General features: G+C 47.1%; 8 protein-coding genes across 8 annotated transcripts; 3 read left to right on the top strand and 5 right to left on the bottom strand.

Moving 5' to 3' along the window:
- Positions 1 to 8: 8 nt before the first annotated feature.
- Positions 9 to 2,300, bottom strand: EDB82DRAFT_172311 (major facilitator superfamily domain-containing protein). The gene is made up of 6 exons (XM_025734967.2): positions 1,930 to 2,300; positions 1,763 to 1,866; positions 1,363 to 1,710; positions 817 to 1,315; positions 311 to 768; positions 9 to 171 (listed from the first exon to the last, which is right to left on the bottom strand). Coding segments are annotated over exons 1-6 (1,608 nt in total). The 5' UTR covers positions 2,128 to 2,300; the 3' UTR covers positions 9 to 170.
- A 1,321-nt stretch (positions 2,301 to 3,621) lies between these two features.
- EDB82DRAFT_499196 (uncharacterized protein) lies at positions 3,622 to 4,649 on the top strand. Its single transcript, XM_025734968.2, has 2 exons — positions 3,622 to 4,358; positions 4,421 to 4,649. The coding sequence occupies exons 1-2, from the start codon at positions 3,731 to 3,733 to the stop codon at positions 4,477 to 4,479; spliced, it is 687 nt and encodes a 228-aa protein (XP_025585721.1). The 5' UTR covers positions 3,622 to 3,730; the 3' UTR covers positions 4,480 to 4,649.
- A 166-nt stretch (positions 4,650 to 4,815) lies between these two features.
- Positions 4,816 to 5,817, bottom strand: EDB82DRAFT_524515 (uncharacterized protein; the record flags this gene model as incomplete). Its single annotated transcript, XM_025734969.1, has 3 exons — positions 4,816 to 5,265; positions 5,315 to 5,734; positions 5,788 to 5,817. The coding sequence occupies 3 exons, from the start codon at positions 5,815 to 5,817 to the stop codon at positions 4,816 to 4,818; spliced, it is 900 nt and encodes a 299-aa protein (XP_025585722.1).
- Positions 5,818 to 7,792: 1,975 nt separating this feature from the next.
- EDB82DRAFT_172351 (uncharacterized protein) lies at positions 7,793 to 8,547 on the bottom strand. Its single transcript, XM_065607120.1, has 2 exons — positions 8,471 to 8,547; positions 7,793 to 8,406 (listed from the first exon to the last, which is right to left on the bottom strand). The coding sequence occupies exons 1-2, from the start codon at positions 8,507 to 8,509 to the stop codon at positions 8,095 to 8,097; spliced, it is 351 nt and encodes a 116-aa protein (XP_065464837.1). The 5' UTR covers positions 8,510 to 8,547; the 3' UTR covers positions 7,793 to 8,094.
- A 741-nt stretch (positions 8,548 to 9,288) lies between these two features.
- Positions 9,289 to 12,322, top strand: EDB82DRAFT_172355 (alkaline-phosphatase-like protein). The gene is made up of 2 exons (XM_025734971.2): positions 9,289 to 9,864; positions 9,917 to 12,322. Exons 1-2 carry the CDS (start codon positions 9,387 to 9,389, stop codon positions 12,082 to 12,084), a joined length of 2,646 nt encoding a protein of 881 aa, XP_025585724.1. The 5' UTR covers positions 9,289 to 9,386; the 3' UTR covers positions 12,085 to 12,322.
- On the bottom strand, positions 12,323 to 14,000 carry EDB82DRAFT_172356 (uncharacterized protein). The gene has a single exon (XM_025734972.2). It carries the CDS (start codon positions 13,857 to 13,859, stop codon positions 12,561 to 12,563), a length of 1,299 nt encoding a protein of 432 aa, XP_025585725.1. The 5' UTR covers positions 13,860 to 14,000; the 3' UTR covers positions 12,323 to 12,560.
- An 870-nt stretch (positions 14,001 to 14,870) lies between these two features.
- On the top strand, positions 14,871 to 16,003 carry EDB82DRAFT_499202 (Alpha/Beta hydrolase protein). Its single transcript, XM_025734973.2, has one exon. The coding sequence runs from the start codon at positions 14,905 to 14,907 to the stop codon at positions 15,736 to 15,738; it is 834 nt and encodes a 277-aa protein (XP_025585726.1). The 5' UTR covers positions 14,871 to 14,904; the 3' UTR covers positions 15,739 to 16,003.
- On the bottom strand, positions 15,937 to 17,989 carry EDB82DRAFT_555680 (major facilitator superfamily domain-containing protein; the record flags this gene model as incomplete). Its single annotated transcript, XM_025734974.2, has 5 exons — positions 15,937 to 16,330; positions 16,382 to 16,956; positions 16,991 to 17,022; positions 17,074 to 17,565; positions 17,629 to 17,989. 5 exons carry the CDS (start codon positions 17,987 to 17,989, stop codon positions 16,135 to 16,137), a joined length of 1,656 nt encoding a protein of 551 aa, XP_025585727.1. The 3' UTR covers positions 15,937 to 16,134.
- Between the last annotated feature and the right edge of the window lie 1,937 nt (positions 17,990 to 19,926).

Below are 19,926 nucleotides of genomic sequence, written 5' to 3' on the forward strand. Positions count from 1 at the left end.
GCGCTGCCAGAGCATGATCCCAGCGTCTGCAAGCACTTCAATTTTAATCCTCCGACCAAAAAAGAAGCATATGAAACAGCTAGAACATGTTCTCCGCCAGATCAGGAGCTAGTGGATTTCCGATAAATAAACTTGCAACTTGCATCTTCGTCTTGTCCGAGCACTGGGATTCTGCTTAATTGGTCAGTCGCTAATCGAACCAAAGATCGATGTTACACGATGATTGCACATGTCCCTGTTTATATACCAAAGACGTTGTTAATGCGTTGTGCCAACTAACCTGACTCAAGTCTTGTTTCGGTCAACATACTACACAGAGCGGCGTTCAACCTCAATGGCTGTAGTCACACCATCAATTCCTTGCTCATCTTCTTCAGACGGATCATCCCATCCCTCACGTTGGTCCTTGGGCAACCTGACAAACACGACGTCAAGAGCCAATCCCAACAACGCTAAACCGGCCGCAAAATACAAAGCTGCCCTATATCCTCTCACCTCATCGTCATTGTTTGTCCCGACTTCTGTCTTAATCGTTCCCGCAAATCCTTGACCCAGACTGTTGCCGTAAAGATTAAGTGTTCCGATAAGACTGCTGGCTATGCCTTGTTGGCGACGACTGACGCTGTTACTGGCAATCACTTGTGCGGCAACGTAGACAAGATCTGGACAGAAGCCATACAGAACCATAGCGGGAAATAACTGTGCCCAAAATGTCTGCTGGACGGGCATGGTTGCCAAAAGAATGTTCCCAACAAACGTGACTAACACCTAGAAACCTGTCAGTATTGTCTTTCCATGATCCTCTCTGGGACCTACACCAATCGCCATGATCCATTGTGCCGCAACACGTGGGATAAGCCATGCTGCAAAGAACACGGCAAGGATGGAACTCAGCCCGAATGGAATGAAATGTAGGCCTGTTTGGGTGAGAGAAACACCACGTAGAAGCTGTTGCCATGCCACTGAATACCATATGCCAATGCCAAAGGCCATGTAGCTCAGCAAAACAACAAAAATCAGAGCGAGAAATGTCGGGGCCTGGAATATGGTAAGCGGCATAATGGGGTCTTTGGCATAGCATTTCTCCCATGTAAGAAATGCGGTAAAGAGGAGCACTGAGAGGATGATCAAAGCGATTTCGTAGGGGGTATTCCATCCGACTGAAGGTGCTTGGTTGCATACGACATTGAATAGTAAAAGGCTCCCCAGCCCCATGATAATGCCGGGAACATCAATATGCCCTCCTTTGTCAACTGGAGTCTCTTTAGGCATGAGCCAAGCCAGCCAGGCCAGTATCAACGCGGAAACACCTGCACTGGTGAATGTCAGTCATTATCCAAGGTTTCCAGAGAGGCGACGCACATGAGGATAAACAGCCACATCCAATCAACCTGATCCATGAAAACACCAGTAATCAGTGCGCCAAACATACCACCCAAAGGGGGTGACGCTGCAAAAAAGCCCAATACAACATTCCGCGATTGACCGGGAGGGACCATGGTGGTGATTATAGATACAGCATTGGGCATGAAAATACCACCACCCACGCCTGTCAGAGCGCGCATGGCAATGAAAGAGTCGTATGTCTTGGTGAAAGCGTTGACAAACGAGAATAGGGTAAAGATCGCGCATCCAAGAAGACTTAGCTGTTTATGGCCATATATCGCGCCAAGACGGCCTGTCACTAGCACGAATGCGCCTTGTGTGAGTCTGTGAAGGTTAAGTACATGATTGAATCTTGTTCGTTGACGGCTTGGCTCACGGGTACGATGCTACCATCCAGTTGGCCTTCCCGGGACCAGTTTCACGTCCAAGGTCTTTGCTCAGTGCGAGACCGCCGGCAATAGTAACTGCATTGGAAACGAACTTAATAGTGCTTCAGTATACGTTCGGCACAATTTGTCTTCTCTCAATAGGCGCATAGCTCACCTGCACAGTGTTGGCGCATACCAACAAAGCAATGATCATTCGCCTTGTAGCCAGGGTTATCGTGAAAGCGGGATCAGCTTCAAAAACACGCCTCGCTCGACGGTTCCCCTGCTGTTCTGTGGCATTGTAATTTCTGTTTCTATCCTCAAGGGAGATAGACTCAAAGGGAGCTTCAGTGATAGTCTGTGTAGTTGCCATCTTCAACTCGGCGTTATCTCAATGTTGATGCGGGGGAAACAAACGCGGCTGGTAACTCGTAAGACTTTATAAGACTGCATGCATAATTCAGTTAACCGTCGCTTAAATTATTCGGTAAAATTATGTCAGCGAAATTTGTGTGTGGTACAGTATGATTTGGATCTGTATTCCCGTTTTAACATTCTAGAGTGAGAAGCAGAAGAATTGACCTTTAAGCTTTAGCCGACAAAAATAAATAGCCTAAGAAGTATAGTCTAAGTAGCATAAAGTGACCTAGTAATTTAGTATCTTATGCTCCTGGCGGCCAACTTTTCTGGTACCCTGATGACATTCAACATAAGTCTTTATCAATAACGGGAGTTTACACTATTGCAAATCTGTGGAGTCTATCTTGCTACTTCAACGCATATCTAATCTTTCGTTTCTCATATGTGTCATCAATGTTAGTCCGGCGAGAAACGCTCATGTCATGAAGGTTCATGACACAAGCGTCAACAAATTCAATGTGCCAATCCCTCCCTTTCTATTGACAAACACTCTACAAAGGATTAATGTAGCAGGCTCACGATCTACTGTATTGAGGTTACATTGTTGCAATGACTTGACGTCGTCTATCAATCCTTGGAAGATTTTTAAGTTCGATAACCCATGTGTGTGCATGCCCGTGCTTGTGCCTATTAAAGTAAGCATCCGTGATATGACGTAGGACCTTTTTCTTTTGCCCTGCCTACTGTAAAATGGAGAAGATCGTGCCGAACTGAGACTCATAGACAACTTACAGACTAATCCTATCCTGACACAATATTGGGAATTCCACAACGACCTATTATAGTGCTACTGCTTTAAGCGTCACGGGTGGAAACAGTCTCAGATCTGGGGTAGGAAGCGAAATGTGACACTCCGGCTGCCGCTGATTTTTGAGCAAGGGGGCTGGACAATGTGTCCATAGAGGTATCGCTGTTCCAGGAAATTATATAAGACAAGCTTTGGCTCCTCTCCAACTTGTCCTTGACAACCCTCCATGTTGATCAAGATAGGCGATGGTTCCTTGCCATGGAGGTGGCCACAAGTCCTTGGAATCTGATATCACGGAAAACCTTATATAGCCCTGCACATGTTTCCAGAGGTAGATCACGGCCTGTCTGCTCATCATTTAGGAAAAGACCACTCTGATCAAAACTTTATCGAAGCTCGAAAATGTCTCCAAAAACATGGACGAAGATTCTTACAGCAGATCTTGAATCATGCGGCTAGATGGCGGCGATGCGGCGCGGCATAATAACGTACCAGCGGCGTCTCGGGCGGAGCCGTATGGAGAAGAATTGCGGCGTATGCGGCACTTGGGCTGCGGGTTTCGCTGCGGCATAAGCATCCCGGGAGCTGAAAAATCATGCGACAAGATGACATGAGGAATCCAATTTGACACGGCTTTGCCCGGCTCCAGCAAGTAAAAAATTGCAGATAAAATCCTGTTATATATATCTTGATTGCCAGTGATAGTGGAAACATTCAGACATTGCCATACACACAACTTCAAACAGAATTGTGCACTCCACACATCCTTCACACTCTTATCTTTATCTCTTATCTCTTATCAGCAATCATGAAGATTCTCACCAAGGAAGAAGAAGAGGCTCACTATGCCGAGGTCCTTAAGGGCGGTGTCATTGGCGGTACTCTCTTCACCGGTCTTGGTCTTGCAGGCGTCTACGTCGCTTCCAAGCGTTACCCCTCATTCCGAGGCTTGACCCTCCCCTTCCGAGCCTTCCTCGTCACTTCAACCGGCACATTTGGTGCCATCGTCAATGCGGAGCGATGGAGTATCGCCTATCAGATCGCTCAGGACCCTAAGCGCACATACAGGGACCAAGCAGCCCGCACAGCAGATCTCATCCGCGAGAATGAGTCAGCATACGAGCGTTTCAAGACCTACTCCAAGGAGAACCGTTACCAGATTGTTTTCGCGTCTTGGTTGGCGTCAATGGGCATCGCTTTCGCCATCGTGAGCCGACAACCTATGAACACTGCCAACAAGGTTGTGCAAGCTCGTGTCTATGCCCAGGGCTTGACGCTGGCTGTGTTGTTGGTGTCTGCTATCTTTGAGATGAGAGATCTGAAGAATGGCGACAGCAGGTTCCAGACTGTCAGAATGGTCGACCCCAATGATCCTACTAAGGTCATTGAGCAGAAGGTTCACAAGGAAGATTACGAAGGCCAGGACCTCTGGAAGGGTAAGTTATCAACCCCATTCAACAAAGTAATCGAGACGTTTTACTTACTAACACTGAAATAGACATGGTCGCCGCTGAGGAGCGCAGACTTGCAGCTAAGAAGCAGGCTGCCGGACATTAAACGAGAAGATCCATTGAAAGGTTCATTAATCATGTACATAATTGCATTGGGTGGCATACCAGGTTGGCATTATAGATGGGAACGGCGCATTGAGACTTCCTTTGTTTTAATCCGGAGGGATTATTGAACGAGTTAAAAAGAAATGAAAAGATTGCAGATTACAACCAACAGTTCTATACTCAGGCCTCACCTTGGTTAACAAAAGTGACATGCACAAGACTCGTGAAGGGAGTTATAATTATCGACGCTATTAATTGACCTGGACAGCTCGCTGCTAACTTCTTGTCAAGTCTTTTGAAGGGAAGAGGGGGTCGAGGTACATATAAACCTTGATGCTCATTCGACCTCAGCTAAAACAGTCTTGATAACACCCTCTAGACTCTCCACCTCGAGCCCAAGGAGCCCAATAGCATTCTCATCGCCCTTCAACGCGTTCCCGGCGCCATCAGCAAACAAGAACTGCTCCAAATAGTTTCCAAAAGCACTAAAGTCTCCATTGGCAATCTTGTCATCGCCAATCTTCTCTACATCGGCACTACTGGCATGCGAGACGTCAAACTTATCTCTAGTGACTTGTTCAACAATCCTCAGAACCTCGTTTTGTGTCGTAGTGACACCTGCAATATTGAGATATCTGTTCGCCGTTTCTTCAGGCTTCTTGAGGATAGAAGCTACAGTTTTTCCGATAAAGCTAAGGGAAGTTGTGGAGTACGGCTCGTTTCCCGAATCTACCACGCGGAACTTGCGGTTCCTGATATCGATAAAGCTATAGGGGTTTTTGAGGTTCTGCGTCAAGTTAGAAAACATGAATACTGTGTGAAACCACTTAACCTACCGAATCTAGGAAGAGACCGTTGGAAAGACCAGTCCACGAGAACCAATCGTGCTGTTTGGAAAGCTCAATTAGATAATCAGTATTCTGCACCTTGGCAGCGAGAATTTTCCCGATTTTCTTATCACGGTTCTGACGAGAAGGAATACCAAATTCAGAAGGGATAAATCGAGGAACTCTGGCAGCAATAACAGCGTCAATGATAACTTTCTGGCCTCCAGAGGCTATGGTAGTCGCTGTTGAAACAACGGCATCCTGGCCGGTGACAGCATCCTTGACCGAGTCGACAGAGGTGATGTCGACACGTCTGACAATCACATTATCAGGAAAGATTGCTAAGGACTCGTTTCTGCTTACGACTGTGACTTCGAAGCCAGTGTTGAGAAGGCTATCGACGACCTTGGATCCGAGAAGACCAGAGCCCTGCTGATGGATTAGGAGACGCAATCTAGACTTGCCGGGCGCGGGTAACTCACTCCAATGACGGCAACTTTCTGAATAGCCATTGTTGATAGTGTACTGTCAGGCTGTATAAGTGGGTGAAGTAAAGAGTCTTGGAGCCAGATACAGTGGCGAGAATTGAAGAACATTCGAGGTAAGGACACTCTGAGTGGTTTTAAAAACGGGTATTCAGTTCCTTTGGCCAGTCAAGGCAGTTAATTCTGATTCGCAACTCCACATCGAGATGATGCCATTTGTCAGATCTGAGGTTTCAACCGTATATCCGTCACTTTCATGTATTTATGCATGATCAAGGGCGACAAAATATCATCTTTTTACGCTGACCTTATAGATTGGGACTCAGTCGCAAAATTTTCGTCCAGTTTACTCAACTCCACTCAAGGTTGACCATCGCCGAGAGTTACCTCTATGAGCATCGATATTCGACCCGGAGGTTTGGATAGTATGCTTGGAGTTGTACTGCGAATTGAGTTTCGGGAATAAGAACTGTGTACGTCCCGACGATCTGGACCGCCGGGGTCTTGCGGGATCACAAAAAGGTTCATGCAGGCTCCTCGGGCATTGTGAAGAGTTTCTTCATCAGCATCAGCGATGAGTCAGATTATCTGTGAAAACTGTGAATTTAGAATTGCCAACCCATCAAGCTTTCAAAGAACTATCTTTACATCCAATCAAGATAACTGAATGGCTGGTCTGCGAAGTCTAACGAGGCAGACAGCCACCGTTCTCTAATGTGATAGCCCGGGTTTAATATTAAGTTATCGGTTTGCTCTTTTGAGTTATTCACATTGTCCATTTAAGCAGAAACCTAGATCTTGTTTCCCGTCATATCAAACGGTAGGCGTTGCCGTGGAAGGTGTGAAGCCACGTACCGACACGGCAATTCCCAACACAACGATTCGTACCACACTCAACACTGTTTCAAACCACTAACTACATCTGACGGTCGATCGCCTCTCTTACTCTCCTACAGAAAACTTGTCGGGCCAAACAGCAGTGGCTGGGAAAAGCTTTAAGCTAGCCATTCTAGCCGATGCCTGACGCCGCGGTGGCTATTTACATCCAACACGGTACCGCAGATCCCACACGAGGTAAAATCCGGGGTAAAAGAGGAAAGGCCAGTCTCCATTACGGAAGACGATGACGCGCCGTTTACCAAACTTGTGAGCGTTGGTTTGCTTTCGTTTCTAGGAGTGGCAGGTAGAATTGTTGATACAGCCTTCTATTATTTACCTACCCTTGAATGACACCAGTTTCTCTTTTCCATGTTGTAGCATTTTTAAAATGGAGATGATTCGGTGAGGCGTTTATGCCAACTTGTCAATTTATGCATAAGCCACTGAATCTAGCCAAATCATCATCAAGTCTAGAATTGATGTTCTCTGAGGACCTTGCCAGAGTTTGGCAGGTTGGCCAAAAGTAAAAGTGCACGTCAGATCAGTGGGTGGTCGAGCCGGGTTCTGACCACTCTCGGTTACAGCGGCTCAATCCTACTTCTCGTATGGCTAATCTAGGCCTTACACGTAGTAGGCGGTGTTACCCTGTCATCCGTTCCCTGCCTACGGACCTGCAATGTCTTTTCCTGTGCCTGCCAAGTTTTTTTTCCCTTGCAGTACAGGGTAAGAGTCAGAATTGATGATGTAGAACTATTGTGTTTTTGCCTTTTCCCATCAACAACCTGTCTAGCCTGTCCAGTCTTTGTTTGTGGCGCCTACTGAGCGTTACGGAAAGTTAAGCTTTACTGATCACCATGGATATTCGCCGTTATAGAGTTTGTGGCTGAAAGGCCTGGAATAACTCGCCATGGCTGGCCAACAAAAACAATCAACAAATCGATTGTTCTGTGTGCTATCCAGCTGAGTCGGCGATTCCTTCATTTATCCTTCGGCGAAAAAAAAAAAAAAGGTCAGTGCGGCGCAATCCCTGTCCGTCAGCAATAAGCATAGAAATTCATCGTCAGAGAAGCCTCATTCGCAACCTTGACCGAAGTAAAGCGCCTTGGACATGGAACTGTTGAACAAACGATGGATAGCTCTCCCGTAGTAAAAACTAAGCGCCTCCCTGCATCACCATCACAGAAACAAGTTCGTTGTTAACTAGCGTCAACCCCGCTGCCAAGAGATCGATCGACCGCTATTCTCAGGGGTAACATGAAGAAAGCAGCATTTGTTTGCCCGTACTGCATCACAAGCAAGAAGTTACAATAGAGAAATGCCTCACATGCTCACTCCCTCTCCTCTCCTTTCTTCCCCCGAGGCGAAGTCTAGTTCTAGCTTAACTGGCTCCAGTCAACTTGAATGGTTTGACCGTGTTTACGAAATTTAATGGGGCCACTGAAGCAAAATCCGGCTAAGCGGCTTCGTTGACAGCCTGGTCTGACAGACCCCCCTGCCAGCAAAAGGGGGCATAATGATGGACTTTTTGCACGGGAAGAGCAGGGTTTCATTGGTCTTTCTGGGGAAAAGTAAGCAAAAGGCTGAAAATTCCAATGGAAATTCGACAGTCGGGCTGGAAGGATCATGGGTAATTTTACTGGCCCTCTTTCGGTTCGTTGTACGAGCTGTGATCCACGGGCACTGACGCAGGGTGATGCAAAATAAACCCACGCTATTGAGCGCCTCAAGACGCCATTTCTATCCACCGTCAGTCCCCCTTTACGAAATTGAGAACAGACGACAAGAAGAAATTAACACTGACCAGTTTTACCAGCCAGAGAAACAGTCGCATGATCTTCATTCCAGTCGTTTCTTCGTTACAGAGTACAGAGTACAACCCTACCAGTTAAACCTGGCTTGGATCCCTCTAGTTTTAGCAAGGCTTTTCCTGTGGCGCTCCACCGTGACGTGCAATTTAACTGCTATCCCCATTACTGGCCAATTAGAATATTTTAATGACCAAGGAAACAATCATGCAGTGAGCATCTCGGTTAGTCGGAACCGTTCAATCTGCAAGAAATAGACAGTGGGAGGAAAAATACGAGGCTTGAAACCGCCACTCGATCAACTAACTGGCTGGTTCTAACCCTACCCTGCTGTGCTGTGTTGTGATCTGGTACCAATGTACACAGTAGACGCAGGGAGAGGGGTGAGCCTTTCTATAACCAGTTAATGACCGAGTGATCTGGGGTACACATATTGCTGCCCCCGTACAGAAGTACCCAGTCTACTAGGCTGAGTCTATGGGTAATTCAAGCTGATGGTCAACTAACTGGGCTGACGCCTGGACAAGACTCGACTGGACTAGACACACCACGCGAGCAGTTGCTGTTTTTAAATCACCTAGCGCAAAAGCAACAAGTTTAGGGGCATCCATAATAATAGTAATGCTACCGAGTAGAGATTCGAGACAGAGACAGATCTCTTTTAATGACTTGAAGCCTCTCCCTGGTCCCTTTCTCATGACCCTTTTTTGTTTCATTTTCCCTGCTCTGTCTTTTTTCCTTGGGACCTGAAGTATTATTCATTCGGCTCCTCTGGTTCTACAACAAGTTCTACTAATTAACATCTCATTTCCAGTCGTCTCTTTTTTTCCTCTTGGCATTTTGTCACGATTTCTGTATTCTGCTCTCGCAGCAAGTGGGATAGTAGGCAGCCCACCAGCACCGGCCTTCAACATGTTTGCGACACTCGTTCCCTTTTGTTTCTCGACAATCTTCGTTTCACTCATCTTTACAAAACTGGTCCACCTTTCCATCCATGTCAAGACCGTCTCGCCCGGAGCCTTCGTCCTCTTCTTGCCATCGCTACTACTTCCCGATCTCTTCATTATCTACATATCGCGCCTGGCGCTGCGACAACAAAAGGGTGTCTTTTCGGTCGGCGCATGCGTTTTGGGATGCATTTTCTCGTTTGTTCTCCTCGGCGCATCGGCCTCGCAGCTCGGTTTCTTCTACTCGACGGGTAACGAAGTCAAGTGGTCAGAGGCAAGGAGCTATGCTGGCGATGCCAAGGGTATGAAGATCTTGCTTAGCGGCATCAACTCTGTGCTTGCGTCGGGTGCGATCATCATTGTTGTTGCTTGGTTTGCAAAGTGGTATATTTACAGGGCTGTTGGATCCCTCATTACAACGGTTGGAACACCAGTTGTGCATGGTTTGTGGACCTCCATTCAATTGGCTACGTCAATTGCTAACAATTGTTCTAGTGTGGCAGTCGATCCGAAACAGAACCCGTCGATCCCCTTCATATGCTCCAGGCACAAGCTCATACGACTCTGGCAGCGAATTCGACGATGTTGAGAATGCTAAAGAAGGCGCCCATCTTATCCAAGAAGAGCTTCGCGAAGAGACTCGAACCAGGCCTCGCACATTGGTCATTCTCGCTATCGTGGCTGTCTTCCTCGTCCTAACCACGACTTTCCGACCTGCTGCGCCTTACACCATGATGTCCATGACACTTCCATTGGCTATGCTCGACATGTTCAAGTCACCTTCCAACCTCTGCAATGCTGTTAGCGGTAACTGGCCTTTGACAGCTCTTATTACTGAGGATAAGTGGGAAGCCCCTAATGCGCACTTCCCCGGCTGGACACCCGGCAGCGACAGTGAATCTGCCCGCAAATACCGAGAAACGACACCCGCGTGGCTTCCTACTGACATCCCCTCTGGTTTCCACAAATGGATTCCCAAGGAACCCAAAGCCAACACCACCGAAAAAGCCCCAGCAACAACCAGCAACGGCTGTGTCTTGCCTTCATCTGATGACGCCTTCTACAACCCTGTCCTGGACCCAATGAAGATCTCCAACCTTGACAGCGACATTCTCGACGTCCTACGAGACACCCTTAGTGGCGGCGATGTCAAGATCAAGCACGTGGCACTAATTATGATGGAGAGCTACCGAGAGGAGCTCTTCCCTCTGCAGCAGGGCTCTGAGTATCACAAGCTCATCCTCAAGTCGCACAAGGGCGAGGATGAGGACGCCGTCAACGCTAAGCTGTCACACCTCAGTCCCGTCGCCGAGAGGCTGACAGGAAAATCGGGTAACTGGAAGAAGAAAGATGGTTCAGATTTCGAACACGTGGACATCCCGCAGTGGAACGATACCACAAAAGAGGGATATGGAGGTATTAACGTTGTTGGTGGTTTCACAACGTCCTCACTTTCGTTTAAGAGTATGGCTGCTATTCACTGTGGTTCTTGGGCGATGCCTGTTGATGGGTTTGAGGAGTCTGAGACGGACAGCTACCAGCCTTGTATCCCTCAAGTGCTGAACCTCTTTAACAAGATGAAGAAGGATAACTCGTCCAAGGACTTTTTGGAACAACAATGGTACCCTGCCTTCTTCCAGTCCATCACCGACGGTTATGACCGTCAGGACAAGTTCGACAAGAAGATCGGATTCGAGCATACCGTCACAAGGGAGCGTCTCGAGGAAGAAAAGAATGACGAGGATAACCTTGAGGAGATCAACTACTTCGGTTTCGCCGAAACGACACTCAAGCGTCATGTCAAAGACTATCTCAAGAAGGTTAACGATGAGGGCAAACGCATGTTCTTCTCACACTTTACCAGCACAACTCACCACCCATGGGGCGTTCCCAAATCATTCAAGACTACAGACTATCTTAACACCGACGGCAAGATGAAGTGGCACGAGGAGTTCAACAGCTACCTCAACGCCGTTCGCTTTACAGATGCTTGGCTAGGCGAGTTGCTTCAGACTTTTGACGAGTATGGCATGACCAACGAGACATTGGTTATTTTCGTCGGCGACCACGGACAGGCTTTTAAGGAAGATCAAAAGTCTAAGATCGGAACGTACGAGAACGGGCATGTTAGCAACTTCCGCGTACCTATTACCTTCCGTCATCCCCATATTCCCCGCGTGCAGTACAACGCTAACGCGACATCCCTCTCTATTCTCCCCACCATCCTTGACCTGCTCGTCAACACAGGATCACTGAACGAGAAGGACCAAAACGCTGCGTCAGACCTCATCCACGACTACGAAGGACAGTCTCTTATCCGACCATACAAAACTATTCACAACGGTCGCCGCGCGTGGAACTTCGGTATTATCAATGGCGGCGCGAGCATGTTGTCCATGACCTCTGCCGATGCACCATGGCGTATCGTCATCCCCCTCGATGACTCTACGCAATATCGATTCACCGATCTCAAGACAGACCCCCTTGAACGTAGGGCAGTCGAGAGGTGGACACTAGAGCAGCTAGAAGTTGCTGTCGAGAACAAGTATGGAGAGGAGGCGTCGATATGGGCCGCTGAGGCGGATGCCGTGTCCAAGTGGTGGGGACCCGAAAGGAAGAGATTATGGGGTTATAATCCTTCGGCGCACAAAGACAAGGAATAGAATGATGAATAGTTTAATGTAATGCGAATGTTTAATGTTTTTAACCTGAATCCTTTATTGTTCTTGTATATAAGCCAGGTCAAAGTAAAAGTCATTAGGCGGTCCTGGATATCTTGTCAACTCCCCAATCTACATTCTGAAACAATACCAGATAAGCTCTCTCAGCGTGTATACTCTAAAAGTCACGAAAACTCGAACGGTTAAGAGCACAGGTAGTTTAGACTCTCGGTTATGGCAACGAGCGTGTTCCTCCTACTCTTGGACAACGACGTCTTGGTCAAAATCCATGCGGCGTCTCTCAACTACCGCGATATCATGGTAGCCCTGCTACGTACACCTCTGTCCTGCACTACCATCGGTTAACCCCGTAGGGCACCTATCCATTCCCACTGATGCCAAACGTCATCTCAGACTCCGACAGCAATGGAGAAGTCGTGGCAGTTGGCTCCAAGGTGACCTGCTTCGACTTTCCCGTATCAATAGGCCTCTAGCTTTTCAATCTGGCTTTCAAGAGTCATCATTTTGTACAATCTTTCGCGCGTCACTTCCCAATCGTCCGAGTCAGGCAACTTGTTGATTTGATCCAACTCATTTTCCAAAGCCATCTTTTTCTCCCCTCTGGCCTTTGTTTCCTTCTCAGCCTCGTTCTCGTACATCAACCAGCCGGAGACAGGTTGGATTCCGAGTAGACCGGACTCTAATGTCTCAACACTTTGGCTTGTGGCCGAACCATCATTCGAAGTTTGAACCTGCTCATGTTCGCCGAGTCTTTGACCCCTGATGCCAAAAGATCCAGCTATCATAATACAAGAAAACTCTTTTCCATTGTCGTTGACCTTGACCGGCACCGACGCAAACCCGACAGGTACACTATCAATGTCCACACGAGGGTATGAAACCCCGTCAATCACATTCATTGCACGACGGTTTTTAGGCTTCCCCTTGTCATCCCAGAAGCAAAATGCCGTGATCCATCCGGTGATGTAGTCAGTACCGCTACCCACAGGGTTTCTTGTTGCAATGGTGTTCCAAAAACGGATAACGTCAGGATGATCAGGTTGCTCAAAAGAAAGAACCATATTTTTCAGAATCGGTCGCAGCATCTTGGAAAACTGAGTGGGCTCATCTCCGAGTAGTTCCAACTTATCTATCCGACCAAGAATATCTCGCCAGTCTGAGATATCACCTAGCAGCGTCACAGAAGGAATTCCGCAAGTCAGAGTAAATCCGTAAGAGAAGTACTTCTGCATAGCGCCCATGAAAAGCACCGAAGCAACCACTTGATCAGTGTCAGATGTGGTAGAGAAACTGGGCATGACCCAAGACCCTAGTTCTGGATCTTTGACGTTCTTGCTGACAAGATTCGCCATCTGCTTAGCCAGAGCGCCAAAGTTGGCACTTTCCAGAGTACCCAAGCCCACGACCTCAAGCTCTTTCTGACCCTCGTGATCAACGAAGAATGCACGCAAATCTTCCGCATTCGCATTGATATAAAAGCTTATCTGCGTGAGGATGGCGAACCAAACATCTTCAGGCCGAATCGTAAGGTGGTGGTGCTGGCTGTAGGCATGATAGGCAGACCAAACGAAGCCATTCTCAGAAGGTGATATGTGCTGATCCTGAAGGGTATTGCTATCGAAGGAAGTCTGGATAATCCGTTGGCAATGCCGAAAGTCTCGAGGGGAAGTCTGTTTTAGCAGATCTTCGGGAGACTTGACGCTGGGAGTTGTCCAGGCAGTGGCCGGATGTTCAACCACATTGAATGTTATTGGCATAGTTGCCAGATAATCGGGTAGATTTCGGAGGCTGTAGGAGAAATGTATTACCAAGAGCGGGGATATAAGAAACAGTTTTCGAAATCGACGATGTGAAGTTGGAAAGAAGAATGATTATTTTCATGTCAAGGTAGCTGGGTGCGGGGTTGCCATTATATAAGTGACGTAGGTCTGGAGTTTATAGCTTATAAGCTTAGGCTAAATAATAAAGTTCTTTTGGTAGTTCTATATGATCTCCGAAGTCTAATACTGACTTTCTCCCTTGCCCTGAAGCTTGAAGTTGCCAAAAGTATGGCCCGAGAGGACCTTATTCTCTCACAATACTTTACTAGTTTGAGCTTCTAAGCTATGATGACGTTTTCGCCTGACAACTTTGTCACAAAAGGTAGGGCTTCGAGTAATCTTATTCTTACATGATACAAGAGCAGTACCTGCTCAGCAGCCCACTTTCTTCCTTCTGCATAACCTAAAGAATACTCTTGATTGACCATTGAGCTTGAATACCAAGGCAATAAGCTTACTGCCAAGAAAGATCTCTATTATTTGATGTTTGGGCTTTTAAAGTATAATGACTTTTTCAGCCTGTAACTTTGCCACAAAAGGTCGGGCTTATGAGCAACCTCATTTACAGATAATATAAAGGGAATGCCTATTAAAAAGGGTTTCAAGTTCAGAGGGTATTTGCATTAAAAGTAGTAACTTCTGGATAGTAAGTAAAAAGAAAAATGCTATGAGTTAATATTTCTATCATTTTTTTATCGAGCTATAATACAAATAGTTAATATTTTCAACTTTAATCCTTCATTGTTCTTATGTCTCATGGATGATGAAATTGACAAGTAAATGTAAAAAGCTTTCGGTAGTCTGGAATGTGTCAACCACTCTCTTGTTGCAATTTAGGAACTACTTACCATTGGTGTCTTGAGAGTCATGTTCCTTGCACCGTGATCGTAGGCAGCAGTGCAAGGTCCAAAATTAATTACCCCACAAGTGCTTACCGTGCGCGCTCACCGTCTCGATCAGCAACTCTTCAGTATCAAGCATAATGCCAGAGACAGCGCCAAATATCTCGAGTCGTTTCCGAAGACGCGGTACTTCCAATGCAAATTTCCCGTGGATCATCTGCTTCCATGGCTCAGGCGATTCCTGCGCCTCTTGGGAGCCTTTGACAGACCTTCTCAGCGTCTACCAGATTCTCCTCTGGGACCGGCTAGATCCCAACATCAACCCCGAAAAGGCCAATTCAGAATTGCTAGAGTACCTGGACAAGTCTAAGCTCTCCTCCAGTTACGTACTTGTCGCTCATTCATATGGCGGCACCTTTGCCAAGCTTTTCCTCGAGTCTAGACCCTACCAAGTCGCAGGAATGGTCCTCGTGGAAACAGGTCAAGAGACAGGCATAGACCCTAAAATCGAGCAACGCCATTACCAAAAGCAAATACTAGGAAGCAAACCGCTAGTTGTTATTCGAGGAAACACTCTCAAATGGAAGCAGATACAGTACGATCGGGCCCTTGCAGCAGAACAGAACTTGGCTAGTCCAACCTTGATAATACAAAAACAAATGCTGGATGCAACAGATAGGGAAGATGAAAGGCTAAAGAAGGCACAATTGCAGCTTTCAAAGAACAACAAATATGTTCATCTGCCAGATTGTGGGCATGGTGTCATTGAGGCGAGGCCGGACGCTGTGAGAGAGGCTGTCTGTTGGGTTATGGAACACCTACAGTCACAGGATGATGAAGTACTAACGAACCAAAATCAAGAGGCTGATAGTGAAGAAGGAAAGACTGCTTCGAAGAAGAGTGTCACGACGCGGTTGAAAAAGATGGCATTTCTGGGAAAATTTGCAAAGCTGTTTGGGAGGTCAGAAGGATAAGGACCTGGTTTTTGGATCATCACTAGCACGGTTAGGTATTGACTGCATACAAACAGTGGCTAACAAGTGTGATCAGTACTTTGAAATTTTGCTTAGCTATTGTCAGATCAGGCTGTATGTCTGCGAAGTCGCTTGAATTGTTATTTGTAGAATCTTTAGACGTCCTATTGTACTATAATTGATATATCTTTGGAAAGCCTCTAATTTAGAGCTGTGCTATTCGCAAAGTTCCGCATGGAGAGTAATCAGAACGTCATCACGCTGATGTCTGAACTCCCTTCAATGTAGAAACCATGTTGATAGATACTGTGTACGGCCAATTATTGCCATACGCATTGTTCGATTATCAAGCAACACTCTGAATCCCCCCAAAACCACCACCACCGAGCCGTGCAATTAAGTAACGTAGCGGAACTTGGGGTACTTATCGCCCAACATCGTCAAATCAAGCTGTTCGTGATACTCAACCGGTCCAGTTTCACGATCCCGTTTGCGATTTTCGTGGGCTAACTTGAAGTGCAGACCCAAAGACATGATAGTAATCGCGAAAGTCAACGCGCATCCAATTGCACACCCTTTGAGAAAGAACGGCCTAATTCAAGTTAGTCATTTCCCCCTCAGGGGCAAGAGAAATAACACTTACGCATCGGATTTGGGATATACAGTGCTGCTCAGGAATGAACTGCACTGACCCAAGATGGCGAGAACAGCCAGGCCAATGCCATGCTTGGTTTCACCACCTTGATTGTTAAGAAGCCATGTGATGTTAAGTGTCAGACAGGGAAAGACGCCCATGACTGCAAGCCAAATGCTAAGATAACGAATCTGAGCCTTTCCCATATCTTCTATAATGGCTAATAGAAGATAGCCGATACCCGCCATAGCGGAATACCCAGCAATGACAAAGCCTCGGTAACCAAATTGATCGGAGAAAAAGGCAATAGTAACACAGAGAATGAACGAAGCCAGGTATGGAGGAGCAGTAAGGCCCTGCACCTTAATGCTGCTATAGCCCAGACTCTGGACAATGGTCGGAAGAAAGTTTGCAAGACTGGCAAACGAGTAATTACAGCAGAAGTGAATAATAGCATAGGCATATGTCTGATAGTCTCTAAGACCGGCTGTGGCTTGTTTCCAGTTGAGTTTCTCTTTGGATGTAGTGTCCTTAGTACCAAGTCGGGTGACGGCAGCCTCTCTCTTCTTCGCTGAGAAATCGGGCTGATTGGGCAGAGTCAGCGAGGAAGAAGTATACAAAAGGGGCGATGATGATAGCCGGTGCACCCTCTAAAGACTAGTGTTAGAATTGAATGACTTTATTACCCATTCTCAACTTACCAATCAGCAGAATCAGTCTCCAAGGTTCAACATATGAATTTATCTGGGAGATTCCGTAGGCAAGAGACGCTGCAAAGCAGTTTGCAAGTGGGGACATTCCAGCAAGAATAGAAACGCGTAGTCCAGGCTCGCGACGCTGATATAATAAAGACAGGTAGTAGGGAGCACCGGCCCCGAAAGCGGCTTCGAGAATGCCTAATACAGCTCGGCAGGCACAAAGGCCGGCGAGGTTGGTGACGACGCCAGTGCATGTAGCAACGACTCCCCAGCTGGAAATATTAGTGTGACTATTTTGAGCAACCATAGGCGGAAATTCCCAGTCGTTCTCAAGCGCATCGATGGAATGCCGGCCAGAAATAGTGGCTATATCGGGTTGGCCCCCTGAAAGATTTGAGTATGCTCCGAGTGCAATCGAAAACTCATATAGCCGAAGATACTCATAATCTGCATGTAGCAGAAGCCGTGAGAAATTAGAGATGCCGGAATCATTTGCTAAGAATTGAGGTTAGTGCCGGTATGCTAATAGGAGTCTTAAAGGAAGATGCAAACGCTTACATTCTAGTAACTCAACACACTGAGACTTCCAGCTTTTGTTCATCATGTCAAAATGGTGTAGAAGCGTCATGAGACGCGGCTGCGCTCCGATAATCTCAGGCTTGGGCTCAACAATGCCATCCCTGGTCGGTGGATGTAGGACATCTTGGGCATGAGCAAGAAGCCTCATCAATTCTACAAATGCATCGTGGAACCGATCCGAGATACCAAGACTTAAGTTCATACCAACCCCCACATCTCCACTTGAGCCTGCGAGTCTGGCGTTGCAATCGTGAAAGGCTTGAGAGACTTGGGTAAGATCAACATCGCCAAAGCTCATAAGCCCAGAACGGCTTAAGCGACGAGCGAGAGATTGTGACATTATGAGGTAGCTGAACAGTGTGACTAGATAACGGTTCGAGCTTTTTGTTATAGGACATGTTCTTCGATTTGGAGGAAGGGACCGCAAGAGAAGCAATGCATTCCCTACGTAAGACCTGACAAGATATTAATATGGCTTCTTGAATTACAATACTTGATGGTTTCACGACGAGACTCACTACGACACCTGATCGGTCCGAAAATCTGGTTGTAATATCTGCTCACTGATGATATCACCAGATGACCTTCATCCGGCATGAATGTGTGAGTGCAGGTCATTATTCTCGACAAACGCATGGATGAACTTCGGTAACCACTCAGCCAAGATCAGTAACGTCTCAATGACAGAAAGTAGTGACTGCGGTCTGGCTCCCTCAAAAATGACTCTAGAAACCTGGCGCCTCGTCCATTGCCAGCAGCTATTGTGGATTTCGCAACTCCTCTCGTAGCCGCCAACAGCATACTTGGGGAGGTGGTAGTAGCGACTAGAAATAGCAACAAGACATCCAAGGAGAATATCGTCGTCTTCAAATAGCGACCGTAGTTGCTGGGGGTCGGGGCTTGCTCTGGTAAAGCAGGTATAGTATATATCTGGCACGAAAGGGATAAAGATGCCTGAAGAAGAATGAAACGAGTGCTAAGGCTTCATATGGTGTGATTATATGTTCGGAAAAGAGACGACAGCGAAAGGTCGATATCGAGTCTTGGATATGTGGGTTCTCACAAGGCGAGGGAGGAGATTGAGCTCTGTCCGGGGGAATTTGAGTCTCCGATGATCCTTGGATTCCATTATAGTTATTATTACCCGGGACAGTCGATTTTTTGGGGTATGAAGCCAGTGGTTGCCCCAGTTCTTGACCCAAGTTCTCGGGCGATTTTGAATGGTTTTCATGTCGTGCTGCCGCGTCAGACAGGAACAACAGAGCATCGGCGGAGGTTCGAACGTTAAATGGCTCATTAGGCTGCGTTATACCATATCAGTACATGGTGACCTGAAGTGGGAGAACATATGATGGGACTGGCAGAAATGTCCGGTGTAGGAGGCGTCTTTGAAGCGAGAAGCCGGGCTTGCTTCTCACGGGCTTTTTTTTGTACGTGTGCTTGTGTTGTAGGTACGCTTTTTGGCCTCAAAGATACATTCGTGACCGTCCCTCCAGTGATATATTAACAAAGATGGATGGGTGATAACAACAACCAAATATGCCCAGCTTTACTTACTTGATACAAAGAGCACAGGCCTTACCAACTCCCCGGTCCTCGATAATACATCTGACTTTCCGGGTCCGACAAGCCGTACATGCCTTGTAAGATCGGGGGCCTTGATCCAGCTCCAGGAATTTGGGATCAGAATCTTTCCCGTTGAGTGAATGAGGCAGAGACATAACCAGGAGGGAAAATGGAGGATGCCGACTCAGGGCGGAATTTGTGAGGATATCAAGCATGGCAACACTCCGGACTTTAGCCAGAGATCGCTCCCTCTATCAGTGAGTGACAGGGCGTCTAGTCTAATTTCGGCATCCTTTCTGTCCATTAACTACCTCGGCGTCGACCCTCGCGAGCATGCTATTGGGCCTTGAACCATAGATGGTGGCAGCGACCATCTTTGGTTCTATTGGAAGCGAATATAGACCAATTTGCCACGTTATCTCGATAACGTGGGCCTTCGTTTTTGCGTACTTTGGCCTAGTGGTCCTTTGCGACAAGTTCACTCGTCAGCCTGTCCTCGCCCCTGTCCGCTATGTCAATCATTCTTCACGGGCATGGGATCGAGCCGCATAGGTAGGCACCAACAATAGGTCCAAGCCGTAAGCCTTCCCTGCTCCTTAACTCAAACAGCGTACGTAGGGCTTTTTATTTACTGACAATTCCTACAGTACCATCTCCTACTCCACCCCGACGAGAGAACTGCTCTTTCGCCAATATCGTGGCACAGAACTC

Source organism: Fusarium venenatum (assembly GCF_020744135.1).
Source record: "Fusarium venenatum strain MPI-CAGE-CH-0201 chromosome Unknown EDB82scaffold_2, whole genome shotgun sequence".
Lineage (NCBI taxonomy): Eukaryota > Fungi > Ascomycota > Sordariomycetes > Hypocreales > Nectriaceae > Fusarium > Fusarium venenatum.